This window comes from Oncorhynchus clarkii, chromosome 5, assembly GCF_045791955.1.
Source record: "Oncorhynchus clarkii lewisi isolate Uvic-CL-2024 chromosome 5, UVic_Ocla_1.0, whole genome shotgun sequence".
NCBI classification, from domain to species: domain Eukaryota; kingdom Metazoa; phylum Chordata; class Actinopteri; order Salmoniformes; family Salmonidae; genus Oncorhynchus; species Oncorhynchus clarkii.
This window is the reverse complement of record NC_092151.1, coordinates 67924771-67946752: the sequence shown is the minus strand read 5'-3', so window position 1 is coordinate 67946752 and position 21982 is coordinate 67924771. Positions and strand designations below refer to the sequence as shown.

At 43.2% G+C, this 21982-nt stretch overlaps 1 protein-coding gene across 1 annotated transcript in view; it reads left to right on the top strand.

Annotated features, from left to right (window-relative positions):
* LOC139409269 (tetratricopeptide repeat protein 39A-like) overlaps positions 1 to 21982 on the top strand; it is a 37241-nt gene that overhangs the window by 11426 nt on the left and 3833 nt on the right. Inside the window, exons 3-13 of the mRNA XM_071154166.1 lie at positions 7258 to 7389; positions 8677 to 8720; positions 9070 to 9137; positions 9285 to 9349; positions 9443 to 9542; positions 9740 to 9805; positions 9927 to 10035; positions 10237 to 10304; positions 16848 to 16907; positions 17231 to 17392; positions 17617 to 17708. Coding sequence (XP_071010267.1) covers positions 7258 to 7389; positions 8677 to 8720; positions 9070 to 9137; positions 9285 to 9349; positions 9443 to 9542; positions 9740 to 9805; positions 9927 to 10035; positions 10237 to 10304; positions 16848 to 16907; positions 17231 to 17392; positions 17617 to 17708 — 966 coding nt within the window. The remainder of the gene's footprint in view (positions 1 to 7257; positions 7390 to 8676; positions 8721 to 9069; positions 9138 to 9284; positions 9350 to 9442; positions 9543 to 9739; positions 9806 to 9926; positions 10036 to 10236; positions 10305 to 16847; positions 16908 to 17230; positions 17393 to 17616; positions 17709 to 21982) is intronic.

Genomic DNA, 21982 nt, shown 5'->3' with positions numbered 1-21982 from the left:
AGACACCTGTCCACAACCTCAAACAGTCACACTCCAAACTCCACTATGGCCAAGACCAAAGAGCTGTCAAAGGACACCAGAAACCAAATTGTAGACCTGCACCAGGCTGGGAAGACTGAATCTGCAATAAGTAAGCAGCTTGGTTTGAAGAAATCAACTGTGGGAGCAGTTATTAGGAAATGGAAGACATACAAGACCACTGATAATCTCCCTCGATCTGGGGCTCCACGCAAGATCTCACCCCATGGGGTCAAAATGATCACAAGAACGGTGAGCAAAAATCCCAGAACCACACGGGGGACCTAGTGAATGACCTGCAGAGAGCTGGGACCAAAGTAACAAAGCCTACCATCAGTAACACACTACGCCGCCAGGGACTCAAATCCTGCAGTGCCAGACGTGTCCCCCTGCTTAAGCCAGTATATGTCCAGGCCCCTCTGAAGTTTTCTAGAGAGCATTTGGATGATCCAGAAGAAGATTGGGAGAATGTCATATGGTCAGATGAAACCAAAATATACCTTTTTGGTAAAAACTCAACTCGTCGTGTTTGGAGGACAAAGAATGCTGAGTTGCATCCAAAGAACACCATACCTACTGTGAAGCATGGGGGTGGAAACATCATGCTTTGGGGCTGTTTTTCTGCAAATGGACCAGGACGACTAATCCGTGTAAATGAAAGAATGAATGGGGCCATGTATCGTGAGATTTTGAGTGAAAACCTCCTTCCATCAGCAAGGGCATTGAAGATGAAACGTGGCTGGGTCTTTCAGCATGACAATGATTCCAAACACACCGCCCGGGCAACGAAGGAGTGGCTTCGTAAGAAGCATTTCAAGGTCCTGGAGTGGCCTAGCCAGTCTCCAGATCTCAACCCCATAGAAAATCTTTGGAGGGAGTTGAAAGTCTGTGTTGCCCAGCAACAGCCCCAAAACATCACTGCTCTAGAGGAGATCTGCATGGAGGAATGGGCCAAAATACCAGCAACAGTGTGTGAAAACCTTGTGAAGACTTACAGAAAACGTTTGACCTCTGTCATTGCCAACAAAGGGTATTGAGTATTGAGATAAACTTTTGTTATTGACCAAATACTTATTTTCCACCATCATTTGCAAATACATGTATTACAAATCCTACAATGTTTTGTCTGCCATAGTTGAAGTGTACCTATGATGAAAATTACAGGCCTCTCTCATCTTTTTAAGTGGGAGAACGTGCACAATTGGTGGATGACTAAATACTTTTTTGCCCCACTGTACCTTGGAACAACTTTCAAAATGTTTATTCATAAACCGTACCAGTCAAAAGTTTGGACACACCTGCTCATTCAAGGCTTTTTCTTTATTTGTACTATTTTCTACATTGTAGAATAATAGTGAATACATAAACTATGAAATAACACATGGAATCATGTAGTAACCCAAAAAAGTGTTTTGGTTACTACATATAAAATATATATTTTATATTTGAGATTTTTCAAAGTAGCCACCCTTTGCCTTGATGACAGCTTTGCACAGTCTTGGCATTCTCTCAACCAGCTTCACCTGGAATGCTTTTCCAACAGCCTTGAAGGAGTTCCCACATATGATAGGCACTTGTTGGCTGCTTTTCCTTCACTCTGCAGTCCAACTAATCACAAATCATCTCAATTGGGTTGAGGTCGGGTGATTATGGAGGCCAGATCATCTGATGCAGCATTCCATCACTCTCCTTTTTGGTCAAATAGACCTTACACTGCCTGGACGTGTGTTGTGTCATTGTCCTGTTGAAAAACAAATGATAGGAACTAAGCGCAAACCAGATGGGATGGCGTATCACTGTAGAATGCTGTGGTAACCATGCTGGTTAAGTGTGTCTTGAATTCTAAATAAATCACTGACAGTGTCACCAGCAAAGCACCATCGCACCTCCTCCTCCATGCTTCACTTGTCTATCTCCACAACAGTCAACAACAGAAGCCAGGCAGCAGGCACAAACATCCCAATTCATGGCCTGTTTTTACCATTCTGCACTTTCTCATGACTAAATATCTCTTGATTTATGTCTTCCTTTTAAATAATATGTGTATGGTTCTTGATGTGACATACATTTGATGATAAAGTGTATATTTACACATAGTGAAAGTGAGTCACACAAAAAGCAAAACTTTATTTTCGATAGGTAAGGTACCCAGGAAGACACTACTCATCTTGTGGCTAATAGACTAATGATTTTGTAAATGCTGCTTCTTTTTGTACAAAAGTCCTCTCGGTAGTCCCATGAGTTGTTTTGTGGTCAATGGCAGTCAAATGTCAGGCATGCAGACATGCAACATTCCAGTTAAGAGACTTCTGTCGCACCTGCATTGTCTCATAGCTACTTTGACTATGGTGGAACTTTCTGGGAACCAGTCAGACCAGCACTCTTGGGTGTGCATTGTCAGATCTGCAGTGTCACATTCAGGGACTTAACTTGGGCCTGTTTCCAAGGGAAAATGTTATAACTTAGGGTATTTTCACATATAGTTCTCTTTAAAACAACCAATCTCAGTCCTCTTTAAAGTGAACTCTCGGGTAAAAAAAATGGCAAAATAACTCTGTTCTCTTTGTATTCACACTGCCCTTGGCTTTGTATGAGGACTCAACTCTTTTGCCTGTTCACTTCACCTATTTTGTGGTCTGTCCTCTTTGCATTCACATTGCTATGTTTAGAATTGGAACCAATAACTTTTTCCTACATTCTCTCAATGCACTCTGGGTTTTTACAAATGCAGGACAAGCTATTCCATCAGAATGTGTTATTCGACAGATAGATATACGTACTTACAGTGGGGAGAACAAGTATTTGATACACTGCCGATTTTACAGGTTTTCCTACTTACAAAGCATGTAGAGGTCTGTAATTTTTATTTTAGGTACTTCAACTGTGAGAGACGGAATCTAAAACAAAAATCCAGAAAATCACATTGTATGATTTTTAAATAATTAATTTGCATTTTATTGCATGACATAAGTATTTGATCACCTACCAACCAGTAAGAATTCCGGCTCTCACAGACCTGTTCATTTTTCTTTAAGAAGCCCTCCTGTTCTCCACTCATTACCTGTATTAACTGCACCTGTTTGAACTCGTTACCTGTATAAAAGACACCTGTCCACACACTCAATCAAACAGACTCCAACCTCTCCACAATGGCCAAGACCAGAGAGCTGTGTAAGGGATAAAATTGTGTACGGGATAAAATTGAAGACCTGCACAAGGCTGGGATGGGCTACAGGACAATAGGCAAGCAGCTTGGCGAGCAGGCAACAACTGTTGGCGAAATTATTAGAAAATGGAAGAAGTTCAAGATGACGGTCAATCACCCCCGGTCTGGGGCTCCATGCAAGATCTCACCTCGTGGGGCATCAATGATCATGAGGAAGGTGAGGGATCAGCCCAGAACTACACGGCAGGACCTGGTCAATGACCTGAAGAGAGCTGGGACCACAGTCTCAAGGAAAACCATTAGTAACACACTACGCCGTCATGGATTAAAATCCTGCAGCGCACGCAAGGTCCCCCTGCTCAAGCCAGAGCATGTCCAGGCCCGTCTGAAGTTTGCCAATGACCATCTGGATGATCCAGAGGAGGAATGGGAGAAGGTCATGTGGTCTGATGAGACAAAAATAGAGCTTTTTGGTCTAAACTCCACTCGCTGTGTTTCGAGGAAGAAGAAGAATGAGTACAACCCCAAGAACACCATCCCAACCGTGAAGCATGGAGGTGGAAACATCATTCTTTGGGGATGCTTTTCTGCAAAGGGGACAGGACGACTGCACCATATTGAGGGGAGAATGGATGGGGCCATGTATTGCGAGATCTTGGCCAACAACCTCCTTCCCTCAGTGAGAGCATTGAAGATGGGTCGTGGCTGGGTCTTCCAGCATGACAACGACTCGAAACACACAGCCCGGGCAACTAAGGTGTGGCTCCGTAAGAAGCATCTCAAGGTCCTGGAGTGGCCTAGCCAGCCTCCAGACCTGAACCCAATAAAACATCTTTGGAGGGAGCTGAAAGTCCGTATTGCCCAGCGACAGCCCCGAAACCTGAAGGATCTGGAGAAGGTCTGTATGGAGGAGTGGACCAAAATCCCTGCTGCAGTGTGTGCAAACCTGGTCAAGAACTACAGGAAACGTATGATCTCTGTAATTGCAAACAAAGGTTTCTGTACCAAATATTAAGTTCTGCTTTTCTGATGTATCAAATACTTATGTCATGCAATAAAATGCAAATGAACTACTTAAAAATCATACAATGTGATTTTCTGGATTTTTGTTTTAGATTCCATCTCTGAGTTGATATGCACCTATGATAGAAATTACAGACCTCTACATGCTTTGTAAGTAGGAAAACCTGCAAAATCGACAGTGTGTCAAATACTTGTTCTCCCCACTGTATATTTTTGAAGCTAATAGATTGCATTTAGTTAAAAGATGAGACATAATAATTGTTATCAGAAGATACAATTACCATGTAAATATTATTGGTAACAGAATAAATAGCTGAAGAATAACTGCGGATTAAATAATACTGTAATTGAACATTTTACACCCAATGTAGGCTACTTCCCCTTTAAGAGCTAGAATAGATTTTGAACCCTATGTTGTTGTCTTCTCATTCTATTCGAACCCTACAATCAAAGAAACAGCTTGTGTAAAGAAATAATCTTAACTAAAAACTGCACACGTTTTTCAATTTCTATGCATCCTTGACAACAATCGCCAACCAGTGGCAATTTGAGCATATAAATCTTGGTCAGGCAAAAACATTTTTTTGTGGGAACAGCAAAGCCACAACGCTAAACAATACATGAATTGCACTATAACGGTGACAAATGCTGCACACAAACTGGTAGGGTAGGTAGGGCCTACATAAAGCTATCCCAACAGCAGAGTCCTAACACCTTATCACTGCTACACCTGGATATCAGCTGAGCCTTGTCTGGTAGCGAAACAGTTCATTCAGCCTCATTTACTGCCTTTAAAAAAAACATAGCTGATATGGCTGACTTGCTTAAACAATTAAATAAATGTGGTTTCTACTGACAATTGAGATGTGCAAACTATAGCATGAGGGGACAACAAGAGGATAAGAGGCAATCCGTAATTTCGATTAAGACATTAATTGACGACGGACGTAACTATTTGTTCAGCACTTTTGTACAGTGACAGAATTCAGAACATGGGCCGTTCTTACAGTGTACTCCCTGTATAACAAGTCAGAACCGTAGGATAAATAAATGGGTCATATGAAAAGACAATGAAAGCTCTCACAATATTCGATGATTACATTTCTCTAAAACAGGTGTTTGGCTACATGTGCACCACCAAGTCAGAAAAGTAGGCGAAATTAAGAGGTGAAAATAGACCAAATTATTAGGGTGAGACACAATGAATGCCGTTTGGCTCTCTTTGACGCATTAAATAAGCTTTTAATTTGACATGTCAAATTCTATTATAGAATGCTGTGTGTGCTGAATTTGAACGTGCAAACCAAGCACCGTCACTCCTATCAGTAGCACTGTCAAAGTTGTACAAAAAAGTTTGCAAACAAGCACACACCGGCCACCGGCCACGAACAATGTTTTTACAATACCGCGTTGGTGAATAGACCAAATTATTAGGGTGAGGCACATGGGCTTTTAACAGCTTACTACACAACATACACTTAGTATAACTTTCTTAGCTACAGTATACATATCTACCTTGCATATTACATCAATTATGCAGTAGCATACAATACATTTTTGGACTCACCTTGTGAAGGTGGTGTAGCGGTCCTTTGTGGACATATTTTGTCATCAAAGTCTGGCATTCTCTGGATTTATAGTGGGACCACACAGCCACTCCACTGAATAGCAGGCTAGTGGTTGCTTTGCAATGCTTGCAGTTAGCCACTGATTCCTTACAAACCACTCATTGTTGAATTTGCGATTTCCAACTTGTGTAATCTTAATGTCCGATGAGCACCGATATGTTTTATCTATAATTTCTCTTCATTATTTCACTTCATATGACAAGGCTTAAAAATGATTTGCCAGTAGATTGTCGCCTTGATTCATGATGATGACTGCTAGCTAAGACTTTGAAAGTAAGATGTTGACTGCTGGACATGATCAGTCCAATATAACGTGATTTGACGTGATTTTATCTGTGGCCTTGTTTTTTTTTTTTTTTAATTAATTAATTTATTTTTTTTACCCCTTTTTCTCCCCAATTTCGTAGTATCCAATTGTTGTAGTAGCTACTATCTTGTCTCATCGCTACAACTCCCGTACGGGCTCGGGAGAGACGAAGGTTGAAAGTCATGCGTCCTCCGATACACAACCAACCAGCCATACTGCTTCTTAACACAGCGCTCATCCAACCCGGAAGCCAGCCGCACCAATGTGTCGGAGGAAACACTGTGCACCTGGCAACCTTGGCTAGCGCGCACTGCGCCCGGCCTGCCACAGGAGTCGCTGGTGCGCGATGAGACAAGGAGATCCCTACCGACCAATCCCTCCCTAACCCGGACGACGCTAGGCCAATTGTGCGTCGCCCCACGGACCTCCCGGTCGCGGCCGGTTACGACAGAGCCTGGGCGCGAACCCAGGGACTCTGATGGCACAGCTGGCGCTGCAGTACAGCGCCCTTAACCACTGCGCCACCCGGGAGGCATCTTTAGCCTTGTTGGAAGGGCACTTGTAATAACAGGCTCTGCTCCACCTGCCCTGAATGACGGGTCGCCACTGGGCCTAACCAAAAACATTGTGGCTACATTGATCATTCTTGAGATGCTTCTGTGGTAATTCAATTAATTTACTACACAACAAATAAGAGGTTACAATAACAGGTAACAGGTAACAAAAAAAACTGAAAGACTCAAAAAGGTGTAACTTGTTAAGCACATTTTTATTTCTGAACTTATTTAGGCTTCCCATATCAAAGGGGTTGAATACTTTTTCAGCTTTTAATTTTTCATTAATTTGTAAAAATTTCAACAAACAAAATTATACTTTTACAATATGGGGTATTGTGTGTATGCCAGTGATAAAATCAGGCTGTAACACAACAAAATGTGGAAAAAGTCAAGGGGTGTGAATACTTTCTGAAGGCACTATACTTGTGCTCCTCCTCTTTTCAAGACGTGCAAAGGAATATTTTTTGTTTATTCATCTGATTGCATTTTGAGGATGCAACAATAGCTGCTAAAAATAGAGCTGAATATTTCTGTGCTGTCTTTTTTCCCCCTTCCTAGAACCAAAGACAGCATGTACCATGCACTCACATACGCCACCATACTGGAGATGCAGGCCATGATGACCTTTGACCCGGAGAACATCCTGGCAGCTGGTAACACCATGAAGGAGGCTCAGGCAGTGTGTCAGCGGTAAGGCTCATTTGTAAAGGATCCACATTCAAAGAGCAGGAAAATGTCTCCGCACCCTTCCAGTTAGATGCACATTTCTTTAATTGTGGATGAGCTTACGTCAGTCTACCTTCATCAGAGCATGTCTCCACAAACAATAGTGGGACAGATGAGGCCACACAGTGAGACAGTGGTAATTACAGACACCTGTGGTAATCTAAAGTACCACTAGATGTCATAATATCAGAAATACAGTACAAATACTATAAAATATTCTACACGTATTTCTACTAGAGCAAAATCCATGTACAAATAAAACATTTGGTGTTCGTATAAGGAACCCATACTTGCAAAAAGAGAGCAATACAGCCGAAAAGAGGCATTAAAAAATGGGTCCACGTAAAATATATCGATTTTCAAAGTTATTTTTATTTAATAAATTCATAAACAAAAGTTTTGACTTGGTGGTAAGGCTCCCTTATCAGATCCATTCAATCGTGAAGAGAGGAACTAAATGATCCGATCAAGTGAAATCACTTTGTGAATTGTGTAACACGTGTTTTTAACCAAGTAAGTCTCATTTAACTCATTTAATTATGAACAACAACAATATACAGAGGAAATCCATTTGGCTCTTGATAAACCTGGCCATTCCACTGGTGAGGGCCTCTGGCTATTTTGGGAGATGTCCATCCTGGTGTGTGGTGGCTGGTGAGCTCCATGTTCTGTGAGATAATCACAGAGTAGATATCACCCAGGTTCTATCAGATCTTGCTGGCTGGGGGAGTTTGAGTGGCCTGTAACAGTGAGCTCTGGAGTCAGTGTGTGAAATGTCCTGTACGGACGCGCCTTTCCAAAGGCTGGAACACACACACAAACTCCCGGACTGGGCCTGCCACACCTTCTGAGACCCTGGGGGGGGACCCCATGACACAGACATCTGCCTGGCTACAAGGCCCAGGACCCTGTGTTAACCTGAGAGACGCTCTACATCTTACCAACATAAGCCATGGAATGTGGCTGGGCCACACTGATTTGCATGAAATGTAGATATCTATGCAAATACAACTTTTACAGGAGCTTTAATGTTTTCCCATGGATCACAGTAAACCACTCATTATACTTGTGTATCTCCCTTAATCCATGTTATTCGTCTAATTCTGAAACCTGATTTTAGTTAGAAATACTGTCTGTCAATTGTTTTTTTTTTTTTTTGAGTTGTGAACCAAACACTGCTATATCTGTCTCATCAAACACTGTAATGTGGCATGTTGGATTTGGTGTGTAATGAAGTGTATTCTCTCCCAGGTTCCGCAAGAAGACAACATTTAGCAACAGAAACTCCACAGAAGGTTAGTATAGTTAAAACATACTTATACTTCAGTACATTCCACTTAGACGTAGACATATTATTTTATCACAGGCCTCTTATCTTATCACTCATTTTGCGAGTGTAAATTTTATAGCTGTGTATTCCTAAGTAAATAAAACACAGCTGCTGTGATACTGGAGATACTCTTTTTGAGTGATTTTAATGTATTACTCCATTGCTTCAAGCCATGGTGGTTGTTCACTAGTTGTTCAGTAGTTGAGAATACAGTTTAAAATGTGTTTCTTGTCTGTGGGTTTATTGTTCAGCCTCCTGCTGATGTAGTGGTTTCAGTATGTCAGAAGATAATTGTGCTGTCATTTTCACCTCAGAGGAACTCCACGCTGAAGTCTGCTATGCCGAATGTCTCCTGCAGAGGGCAGCACTCACCTTCCTTCAGGTAACCCACTGCTACCACAACATCAGTAACACACACCCACACACTCTTTATCTCGCTGAAGCACTGATACAGATTTAAAAGTTGATTGTGCATTTATGATATTGTTCTTTGTATCCTTAAACGTTTTCTTTCCCCCTGTTTTTGTAGGATGAAAACATGGTCAGTTTCATCAAGGGAGGAATTAAAGTGAGGAATAGCTACCAGACATATAAGTAAGTACTCTTGATGTAGTGCATGGCCCTTATAGTGCATTCCCCTTATGTCTCAACTCATACTATAGTAAAGAATGTATATCTGTATTTCAGAGAGCTTCATACGGTCCTCCAGTCCTCAAGCTACGTCCATGGTGACAATCATGGGCATTTTGAAGGCGGGGTCAAGCTTGGAGTGGGATCCTTCAACCTGGTGAGGGAAATGCTTCATGTCAACAACGTTTGTGGTCCAGTTTGCTGGGCTAGTAGACTGTATAGAAGGACCTTTTGGGGTGTTATGGCTATAGCTACTCTGTGTAACTCAAAGCATGGTCCAGATTGGTACAATATGTAATTGTGTCTGGCTCATCTTCTCACTCTTCCACTCCTGTGTTCTTGGGTTTTGTACAGATGATCTCCATGCTGCCCACTCGGACCCTAAGGTTGCTGGAATTTGTGGGTTTCTCTGGAAATAAGGTAGATCTCTTACTGTTAGGCAGGTGGCCCTGAGATGACGTGTGAGATGCTGGACTAGACTGGGCTGGACTGGGCAGGTTTAAGCTAAGCCCCCTGTGTCCTGTGTTGTGTGTGTCTGCAGGAGTTTGGCTTGCAGCAGCTGACGGAAGGCGCAGCAGGGCAGACGTTCAGGTCCTTCCTGTGTAATATGCTGCTGCTCTGCTACCACACCTTCATGAGCTTCATCCTGGGTGAGAGAAAGACTGATGTTGCCACACATCAAATGTTACCACACTGACCTTTTCAACTGCCAAAACAAGCTCTATACTGTAGCCTAGCCACATTCTGGTTGGTGGTCACCTCTACAGGAAAGGAAAACCCTGGTCATATCTTGCAGAAATGTCTTAAACTAACATGAAATAACATAGTATTTTTCTCCTCGTGGCTTGCAGGCACTGGGGAAGCGGATGTGGAGGATGCAGAGAAACTCCTTCAGCCATATCTCAAACGGTATCCTAAGGTCAGTGAGAACATTGTAGCATGTACACTGAGTATACAAAACATTAAGAACACCTGCTCTTTCCATGATATAACTTCCGGCGCCGACAGAGATGGCCGCCTCGCTTCGCGTTCCTAGGAAACTATGCAGTTTTTTGTTTTTTTACGTGTTATTTCTTACATTAGTACCCCAGGTCATCTTAGGTTTCATTACATACAGTCGAGAAGAACTACTGAATATAAGATCAGCATCAACTCACCATCAGTACAACCAAGAATATGTTTTTCGCGACGCGGATCCTGTGTTCTGCCTTACAAACAGGACAACGGAGTGGATTCCATGCAGCGACCCAAAAAAACAACTCCGAAAAAGAGGGAAACGAGGCGGCCTTCTGGTCAGACTCCGGAGACGGGCACACCGTGCACCACTCCCTAGCATTCTTCTTGCCAATGTCCAGTCTCTTGACAACAAGGTTGATGAAATCCGAGCAAGGGTAGCATTCCAGAGGGACATCAGAGACTGTAACGTTCTTTGCTTCACAGAAACGTGGCTCACTGGAGAGACGCTATCCGAGGCGGTGCAGCCAACGGGTTTCTCCACGCATCGCGCAGACAGAAACAAACATCTTTCTGGTAAGAAGAGGGGCGGGGGCGTATGCCTTATGACTAACGTGACATGGTGTGATGAAAGAAACATACAGGAACTCAAATCCTTCTGTTCACCTGATTTAGAATTCCTCACAATCAAATGTAGACCGCATTATCTACCAAGAGAATTCTCTTCGATTATAATCACAGCCGTATATATCCCCCCCAAGCAGACACATCGATGGCTCTGAATGAACTTTATTTGACTCTTTGCAAACTGGAAACCATTTATCCGGAGGCTGCATTCATTGTAGCTGGGGATTTTAACAAGGCTAATCTGAAAACAAGACTCCCTAAATTTTATCAGCATATCGATTGCGCAACCAGGGGTGGAAAGACCTTGGATCATTGTTACTCTAACTTCCGCGACGCATATAAGGCCCTGCCCCGGCCCCCTTTCGGAAAAGCTGACCACGACTCCATTTTGTTGATCCCTGCCTACAGACAGAAACTAAAACAAGAGGCTCCCACGCTGAGGTCTGTCCAACGCTGGTCCGACCAAGCTGACTCCACACTCCAAGACTGCTTCCACCACGTGGACTGGGACATGTTTCGTATTGCGTCAGACAACAACATTGACGAATACGCTGATTCGGTGTGCGAGTTCATTAGAACGTGCGTTGAAGATGTCGTTCCCATAGCAACGATTAAAACATTCCCTAACCAGAAACCGTGGATTGATGGCAGCATTCACGTGAAACTGAAAGCGCGAACCACTGCTTTTAATCAGGGCAAGGTGTCTGGTAACATGACCGAATACAAACAGTGCAGCTATTCCCTCCGCAAGGCTATCAAACAAGCTAAGCGTCAGTACAGAGACAAAGTAGAATCTCAATTCAACGGCTCAGACACAAGAGGCATGTGGCAGGGTCTACAGTCAATCACGGACTACAGGAAGAAATCCAGCCCAGTCACGGACCAGGATGTCCTGCTCCCAGGCAGACTAAATAACTTTTTTGCCCGCTTTGAGGACAATACAGTGCCACTGACACGGCCTGCAACGAAAACATGCGGTCTCTCCTTCACTGCAGCTGAGGTGAGTAAGACATTTAAACGTGTTAACCCTCGCAAGGCTGCAGGCCCAGACGACATCCCCAGCCGCGCCCTCAGAGCATGCGCAGACCAGCTGGCCGGTGTGTTTACGGACATATTCAATCAATCCCTTTACCAGTCTGCTGTTCCCACATGCTTCAAGAGGGCCACCATTGTTCCTGTTCCCAAGAAAGCTAAGGTAACTGAGCTAAACGACTACCGCCCCGTAGCACTCACTTCCGTCATCATGAAGTGCTTTGAGAGACTAGTCAAGGACCATATCACCTCCACCCTACCTGACACCCTAGACCAGGGGTGTCAAAGTCAAATGGACGGAGGGCCAAATAAAAAAATCAGCTACAAGACGAGGGCCGGACTGTTCGAATGTTCATTGAAAATTTTTTAAATGACGCATATAGTCTAGTGAACCTAATTGAACCTACTGAAAACCTAACAAATATATTACAATATGATCAGATAAATAAAGCAATATTTTCTTATGGCTCTGTCAGTAATCTTTAATTTTCAACAGACACAAAAGACAAATTTCCTTTATATAAATATCCCCATAACATGAACATTAAATGAAAGAAACCGGTATTCAAGGCACCATCAGTAGACTATATTTTCTATTTTAGCAAAAGTGGGCTAAATTTACTTCAAAGAAAAAACAATAATAGCAATTTTCTATCATCCACTCAACTGAAATATTTTTAAAATATAATTGGATTGAAATACAAAAAAATAAAGTGCAAAAATCTATTAATCAAAAACAACACTTTGTTTAAGGAGAAGTAACATGCAGTGAAAACAAATATTAAATTTTAACTTTTAAACTTGAACTGAGTAAAAACTCTAAATATGTGATTGCACAGTAATGTTCACTTGTTTGAGGTTGAGGGTGATACTTGGTGGTGTCCCATCTTTTCCACAAGTTCATCAATGTTCGGGGTAAGGCTCTGAGCTGAAGAAATCCTCAGAATTGAGTGGAGGTGTTCAGCAGTAAGTCGACTTCTGTGTGATGTTTTGTTCAGGTTCATCAAAGAAAACAGTTGTTCACACAGGTATGTGCTGCCAAACATAGACAACGTTTGAGCAGCCTGGATGCGCAGCTGGGGCATTGTGCCGGGGAGGAAACGGGCGAACTCCGCAGCACCCACTGCCGCATATTTTGCCCTCAGTGCATCATTGCATTGGAGGTCAATCAACTCCATTTGGAGGTTTGGTGGTGAGCTTTCCACGTCAACAGCAAATGGGTTACCGAGCAGTTCCAACCTGCTTTTTTGTGCTTCAAAGTCAGCAAATCGGCGTCGAAAGTCAGCGGCAAGCATACCTATTTTATCAGCCAACTGTGTGCTCGGGAACGCACTGGTAGAGAGCTTCTCTTTCATGGTCTGGCAGCTGGGAAAGTGGCTCAAATTTTCTTTCCGCATCTGCGTCTCCCACAGAGTCAGTTTGGTTTTAAATGCCTTCACTGTACTGTACATATCAGAGATGACACGATCCCGACCCTGCAGCTGTTTATTGCAGCAAGTTTATTGCATTCAGATGACTTGTAATGTCACACAGAAAAGCCATTTCACACAGAAACATTTCGTCTCGGAGTTGTGTTGTGTCTTTCCCTTTGCTGTCCAAGAACAGACAAATCTCCTCACGAAGCTCGAAACATCTTTGAAGCACCTTTCCCTGGCTTAGCCATCGCACCTCTGTGTGATAAGGCAAATCACCATGCTCCGTTTCTAACTCCGTCAGAAATGCCTTGAACTGGCGGTGATTCAAACCTTTGGCTCTGATAAAGTTAACTGTGCGCGTGATGATGCTCATTACATGCTCCATTTTCAAGGCTTTACCGCACAACGCTTCCTGGTGTATGATACAATGATAAGCTGTCAGCTCACCTGTCGCGTTTTCCTCTTGCATCTTTTCCCGTATCTTCGCCACCAGTCCGCTCCTGTGTCCACACATCGCAGGTGCTCCGTCGGTTGTCAAACCCACGAGTTTTTCCCAAGGCAGCTCCATCTCATTTACACATCTTGACACCTCTTCATACAAATCATGCCCCGTAGTTGTGCCATGCATAGGACGTAAAGCCAAAAACTCCTCTGTCACGCTTAGGTTGGAGTCCACTCCGCGGATGAAAATTGACAACTGGGCAATGTCAGAAATGTCGGTGCTCTCATCCACAGCCAAGGAATATGCAATAAAATCTTTTCCCTTTTTCACAAGCTGCTCTTTTAGATTGATGGACAACTGGTCTACTCTCTCGGCAATGGTGTTTCTGCTCAGACTCACATTTAAAAAGAGTTGCCTTTTTTCTGGGCAAACTTCGTCACAAACTTTAATCATGCAGTTTTTGATGAAATCCCCCTCCGTAAATGGCCGGGCTGATTTAGCGATCTCTTCTGCCAAAATAAAACTGGCCTTGACAGTTGCGTCCGCGTGTGTCCGCGTGTTTCGTTTCATAATGTCGTCTCAGATTATACTCTTTCAGTACCGCCACACTTTCTCCACACAGAAGACACACAGGTTTTCCAGCTACCTTCGTGAACATATACTCCGACTCCCACCTTGTTTGAAACCCCCGGTTCTCAGTATCCACCTTCCGTTTTGCCATTTTTGATGGGTATCTGAAAGTTAATTTTACTGTGATGCTGACGACTGCTGTGCCAATAAATATTGAAATGAAGCAGCCTACTGCTCGGTGCGTCACCTTTGCATTGTGGGAAATGTAGTATTGGTGCGTGTAAAAGATCTGCGGGCTGCCGGCTTGCTGCGGGCCGGTTCTAATAATAAATCAAGATCATCCCAGGGGCCGTAAAAAACCTTCTTGCGGGCCGGATGTGGCCCGCGGGCCTTGACTCTGACATATGTGCCCTAGACCCACTCCAATTTGCTTACCGCCCAAATAGGTCCACAGACGATGCAATCTCAACCACACTGCACACCGCCCTAACCCATCTGGACAAGAGGAATACCTATGTGAGAATGCTGTTCATTGACTACAGCTCGGCATTCAACACCATAGTACCCTCCAAGCTCGTCATCAAGCTCGAGACCCTGGGTCTCGACCCCGCCCTGTGCAACTGGGTACTGGACTTCCTGACGGGCCGCCCCCAGGTGGTGAGGGTAGGCAACAACATCTCCTCCCCGCTGATCCTCAACACTGGGGCCCCACAAGGGTGCGTTCTGAGCCCTCTCCTGTACTCCCTGTTCACCCACGACTGCGTGGCCACGCACGCCTCCAACTCAATCATCAAGTTTGCGGACGACACAACAGTGGTAGGCTTGATTACCAACAACGACGAGACGGCCTACAGGGAGGAGGTGAGGGCCCTCGGAGTGTGGTGTCAGGAAAATAACCTCACACTCAACGTCAACAAAACTAAGGAGATGATTGTGGACTTCAGGAAACAGCAGAGGGAACACCCTCCTATCCACATTGATGGAACAGTAGTGGAGAGGGTAGCAAGTTTTAAGTTCCTCGGCATACACATCACAGACAAACTGAATTGGTCCACTCACACAGACAGCATTGTGAAGAAGGCGCAGCAGCGCCTCTTCAACCTCAGGAGGCTGAAGAAATTCGGCTTGTCACCAAAAGCACTCACAAACTTCTACAGATGCACAATCGAGAGCATCCTGGCGGGCTGTATCACAGCCTGGTACGGCAACTGCTCCGCCCTCAACCGTAAGGCTCTCCAGAGGGTAGTGAGGTCTGCACAACGCATCACCGGGGGCAAACTACCTGCCCTCCAGGACACCTACACCACCCGATGTCACAGGAAGGCCATAAAGATCATCAAGGACATCAACCACCCGAGCCACTGCCTGTTCACCCCGTTATCATCCAGAAGGCGAGGTCAGTACAGGTGCATCAAAGCTGGGACCGAGAGACTGAAAAACAGCTTCTATCTCAAGGCCATCAGACTGTTAAACAGCCACCACTAACATTGAGTGGCTGCTGCCAACACACTGACACTGACTCAACTCCAGCCACTTTAATAATGGGAATTGATGGGAAATGATGTAAATATATCACTAGCCACTTTAAACAATGCTACCTTATATAATGTTACTTACCCTACATTATTCATCTCATATGCATACGTATATACTGTACTCTATATCATTGACTGTATCCTTATGTAATACATGTATCACTAGCCACTTTAACTATGCCACTTTGTTTACATACTCATCTCATATGTATATACTGTACTCGATACCATCTACTGTATCTTGCCTATGCTGCTCTGTACCATCACTCATTCATATATCCTTAGGTACATATTCTTTATCCCCTTACACGGTGTACAAGACAGTAGTTTTGGAATTGTTAGTTAGATTACTTGTTGGTTATTACTGCATTGTCGGAACTAGAAGCACAAGCATTTCGCTACACTCGCATTAACATCTGCTAACCATGTGTATGTGACAAATAAAATTTGATTTGATTTGATTTGATATAGACTGACCAGGTGAATCCGGGTAAAAGCTATGATCCCTTATTGATGTCACTTGTTAAATCCACTTCAATTAGTGTAGGTGAAGGGGAGGAGGCAGGTTAAAGAAGGATTTTTAAGCCTTGAGACATGGATTGTGCCATTCAGAGGGTGAATGGGCAAGACAAAATATGTAAGTCCCTTTGAATGGGGTATGGTGGTATGTGCCAGGTACACTTTTTGTGTCAGGAACTGCAACACTGCTCGGTTTTTCACGCTCAACAGTTTGTATCAACAATGTTCCTAATGTTTGGTATACTCAGTGTACAGTTAAAATATATTCCAGTTGTATTGATTTTGTGAAACTACTCTGAATTATTTAGTGCATAGGCCTGTACACACACTCTGTCCCATCAAAACAGTTCATAGTGTGTTGTTTTTAGGGATCCATCTTCTTGTTCTTCGCTGGTCGAATTGAGGTTATCAAAGGAAACCTGGATGCTGTGAGTGGATCAATGATTCTGACTACTACCAAAATGATTTTGTATTTAGACTCCAAATCTGGCCAGCTGTCACGTGTGTGTGTGTGTGTGTGTGTGTGTGTGTGTGTGTGTGTGTGTGTGTGTGTGTGTGTGTGTGTTGTGTGTGTGTGTGTGTGTGTGTGTGTGTGTGTGTGTGTGTGTGTGTGTGTGTGTGTGTGTGTGTGTGTGTGTGTGTGTGTGTGTGTGTGTGTGTGTGTGTGTGTTTGTGTGTGTGTGTGTGTGTGTGTGTGTGTGTGTGTGTGTTTGTGTGTGTGTGTGTGTGTGTGTGTGTGTGTGTGTAACAGGCTATAGTGCGCTTTGAGGAGTGCTGTGAAGCTCAGCAGCAGTGGAATCAGTTCCATCACATGTGCTACTGGGAACTGATGTGGTGTTTCACATACAAGAGACATTGGAAGATGGCCTACTTCTATGCTGATCTGCTCAGCAAAGAGAATGCATGGTCCAAGGTGGGACATTCTGGAGTAATTGTATTTGTGCATATCAGTTCAATATAGTGCAGTATGAAGGACATCTGTTTCAGTACAGTAATGGTTGCATTATTTCGCTGGTAAATGCGATATAGATTTGTTTGTTTAACAGCTTTTAATGTATTCCGCTTAGCCTTTAGAGGGACACATCTATGTTGATGCTTACAGAGTTGCGGTAGTAAAACATGCACATTTCCCTCCAGGCAACATATGCGTATATGAAAGGTGCCTACCTCAGCATGCTGACCAGGGAGGAATGCCAACCATTCAGGGAGAGCGAGGTAGCGCTATTCAGGTAGGTCACTGCAACAAAGACAATGCTATTTCTCTGTAAACAAATGAACAACAGACTTTCAGCATGCTTATAGAGAAGGGCGCTCAACAAATGACTGATGATTGGTTGAAAGAAATTGATAATAAGAAGATTGTGGGAGCTGTACTGTTAGATTTCAGTGCAGTCTGATATTATTGACCATAACCTTTTGTTGAAAAAAACGTATGTGTTATGGCTTTTCAATCTCTGCCAAATCGTAGATTCAGAGCTATCTAATATAACTCAAAGGGTTTTCTTTAATGGGAGCTTATCTAATGTCAAATATGTAAAGGGTGGTGTGCTGCAGGTCAGCTTTCAAGGCCCTCTACTCTTCTATTTTTACCAATGTAGAAGGCATTCGGAAAGTATTCAGACCCCTTGACTTTTTCCACATTTTGTTATGTTACAGCCTTATTCTACAATTGATACCCTATGATAACAAAGCAAAAACAGGTTTTAATAAATGTTCACAAAAAAAACAGATACCTTATTTACATAAGTACTCAGACTATGACACTCAAAATTGAGCTCAGGTAAATCCTGTTTCCATTGATTATCCTTGAGATGTTTCTACAACTTCATTGGAGTCCACCTGTAGTAAATTCAATTGATTGGACATGATCTGGAAAGGCACACACCTGTCTATATAAGGTCCCACAGTTGACAGTGCATGTCAGAGCAAAAACCAAGCCTTTGGGTTCGAAGGAATTGTGCGCTGAGCTCCGAGACAGGATTGTGTCGAGGCAAAGAATCAATCAATCAGATTTATTTATAAAGCCCTTCTTACATCAGCTGATGTCACAAAGTACTGTACAGAAACCCTGCCTAAAACCCCCAAACAAGCAATGCAGGTGTAGAAGCGCGGTGGCTAGGAAAAACTCCCTTGAAAGGCCAGAACCTAGGAAGAAACCTAGAGAGGAACCAGGCTATGAGGGGAGTCCTCTTCTGGCTGTGCCGGGTGGAGATTATAACAGAACATGGCCAAGATGTTCAAGTGTTCACAGATGACCAACAGGGTCAAATAATAATAATCACAGTGGTTGTCAAGGGTGCAACAGGTCAAGTACCTGAGGTGTAAATGTCAGTTGGCTTTTCATAGCCAATCATTCAGAGTATCTCTACCACTCCTGCTGTATCTAGAGAGTTGAAAACAGCATGTCTGGGACAGGTAGCACGTCCGGTGAACAGGTCAGGGTTCTATAGCCGCAAGCAGAACAATTGAAACCGGAGCAGCAGCATGGCCAGGTGGACTGGGGACAGCAAGGAGTCATCAGGCCAGGTAGTCCTGAGGCATGGTCTTAGGCCTAAAGTCCTCCGAGAGAAAGAAAGAGAGAGAAAGAGTGAGTGAGAATTAGAGAGAGCATACTTAAATTCACACAGGACACCGGATAAGACAGGAGAAATACTCCAGATATAACAGACTGACCCTAGCCCCCCGACACATAAACTACTGCAGCAGAAATGGGGAAGAGTACCAAAACATTTCTGCAGCATTGAATGTCCCTAAGAACACAGTGGCCTCCATCATTCTGAAATGGAAGAAGTTTGGAACCACCAAGACTCTTCCTGGAGCTGGCCACCCGGCCAAACTGTGCAATCGGGGGAGAGGGGCCTTGGTCAGAGAGGTCACCAAGAATCTGATGGTCACTCTGACAAAGCTCCATAGTTCCTCTGTGGAGATGGGATAACCTTCCAGAAGGACAACCATCTCTGCAGCACTCCACCAATCAGGCCTTTATGGTAGAATGACCAGATGGAAGCCATTCCTCAGTAAAAGGCACATGACAGCCCTCTTGAAGTTTGCCAAAAGACACTGAAAGGACTCACAGACCATGAGAAACCCAGATTATCTGGTCTGATGAAACCAAGATTGAATTCTTTGGCCTGAATGTCAAGCGTCACGTCTGGAGGAAACCTGGCACCATCCCTATGATGTATCATGGTGTTGGCAGCATCATGCTCTTGGGGATGTTTTTCAGTGGCAGAGACTAGTCAGGATCGAGGCAAAGATGAACAGAGCAATGTACAGAGATCCTTCATGAAAACCTGCTCCAGAGCACTCAGTACCTCAGACTGGGTTAAAGGTTCACCTTCATACAGGACAATGACCCTAAGTACACAGCCAAGACAGCGCAGGATTGGCTTCGGGACAAGTCTCTGAATGTCGTTGAATGGCGGCCCAGCCAGAGCCCGGACTTGAACCCGATCTAACATCTCTGGAGAGACCTGAAAATACCTGTGCAGCGTTCCTCATCGAACCTGACAGAGCTTGAGAGGATCTGCAGAGAAGAATTGGAGAATCTCTCCAAATACATGTGTGCCAAGTTTGTAGCTTCATAGCCAAGAAGATTTGAGGCTGTAATCGCTGCCACAGGTACTTCAACAAAGTACTGAGTAAAGGGTCTGAATGTAAATGTGATATTTCAGGGGGGTTTTGGTAGGTTGTTTTGCAAAGAAATCAACTTGTTTTTGCTTTGTCATTATGGGATAGTATGTGGGGATTTATGATGGAAAAAAACTATTTGTCGTTTCTTTGGCATCATTATATTGAAGACTGTTATTTTATCAAATCAATTCTCTGTTATTATTATTACGTGATTAAACTAATCATGTAAATGTAATTAACTAGGAAGTTGGGGCACCAAGGAAAATCTTCAGATTACAAAGTTATAATTTTCCTAATATAACTCTTAATTAGTCTTCTAATTAATGAATTATTCTTTACCTCACGTTAGTCTCATTCCAAACGTCGTAAATTGTTGGTTATGTTGGTTATATGAATCATCCAAACATCAATTGTCTTAATCATTTATTTACTAACTAACTAAATAATCACAGACATGCATAAACAAACAAACAGTAGATATGGTTACACGGAAATGATAGGGGAGGTTCCCTAGTGGGCTAAGCCGATATGACGGCTTGGTGGACAAAGGGAAGTGGGTGTGGACTGAGAAGGGCGCGAAAGACAAAAGCGTCACTACACAGTTGATAATTATATGAATTGAAATGCTAATCTTTTGCACCTTTGAAGGCTCACTCATTCAGGAATAATTGAAATCAATATATATATTTACACTCAGTGTGTCGTCGTGATCTCTGTTGGAAAGTTAATATGCTCGTCTCTCCATCTGCTTCCAAGAAGTATTTAAAAAATATATATTTTACCCCTTTTTTCTCTCCAATTTCGTGGCATCCAATTGGTAGTAGTTACAGTCTTGTCTCATCGCTGCAACTCCCGTACGGACTGTTTGTGCTGACGGGGGCGGGCCAATGACTTAAACTTTGACGGAAATACAATTCTCTCACATTAACGGTTCAACATCACATTACATAATTTCACAAATAGTTTAATCTTTACTCATTTATTTTATACAATAATTAGACGCACACCTCATAACGGAGGCTCCTGTATAAACAGAGTTATGGTCATGTGGCTGTATTGTCTTTCATGAGGTCACAACATGAAACAAAACGGACAGGTCATAGCTGGCTACTCCACCGACCATTTACACATTCTCCAAAACATGGATATTGTTCAGTTCTGAAGTTCTGTGATGTAGAAGAAGTTCCTTTGTTCTACTGTGAAACCCTCTCTCTATACTGCCTGGCCATGAGGAGAGAGTCTCCTCCAGGAATTTACAACCTAAGATAACAGAACCTGGGTGTAGGTGGGAGAGTGAGAGAGAGAGGGGGGGTGGTACTCGCTATACCCAAAGAGGGCCACGCCATGACAAATGTAATCAATTTTTACATTTATTTGATTGATTTAATTCACCTTTATTTAACCAGGTAGGCTAGTTGAGAACAAGTTCTCATTTACAACTGCAACCTGGTCAAGATAAAGCAAAGCAGTTCGACACATACAACAACACAGAGTTACACACGGAATAAACAAACATAAAGTCAATAATACAGTAGAAAAAGTCTATATACAGTGTGTGCAAATGAGGTAAGATAAGGGAGGTAAGGCAATAAATAGGCCATAGTGGCAAAGTAATTACAATATACCAATTAAACACTGGAGTGATAGATGAATAAGGATGTAACGTAAAACAAAATGTGGAAAAAGTCAAGGGTTCTGAATACTTTCCGACACAGCACTGACACACACACTTACCCCACCAGACATGCCACCAGAGGTCTTTTCACAGTCCCTAGGTCCAGAGCAAATTCAAGGAAACGTACAGTGTTATACAGAGCCATGAGTGCATGGAACTCCCTTCCATCTTATATAGCGTAAGTGAACAGCAAAA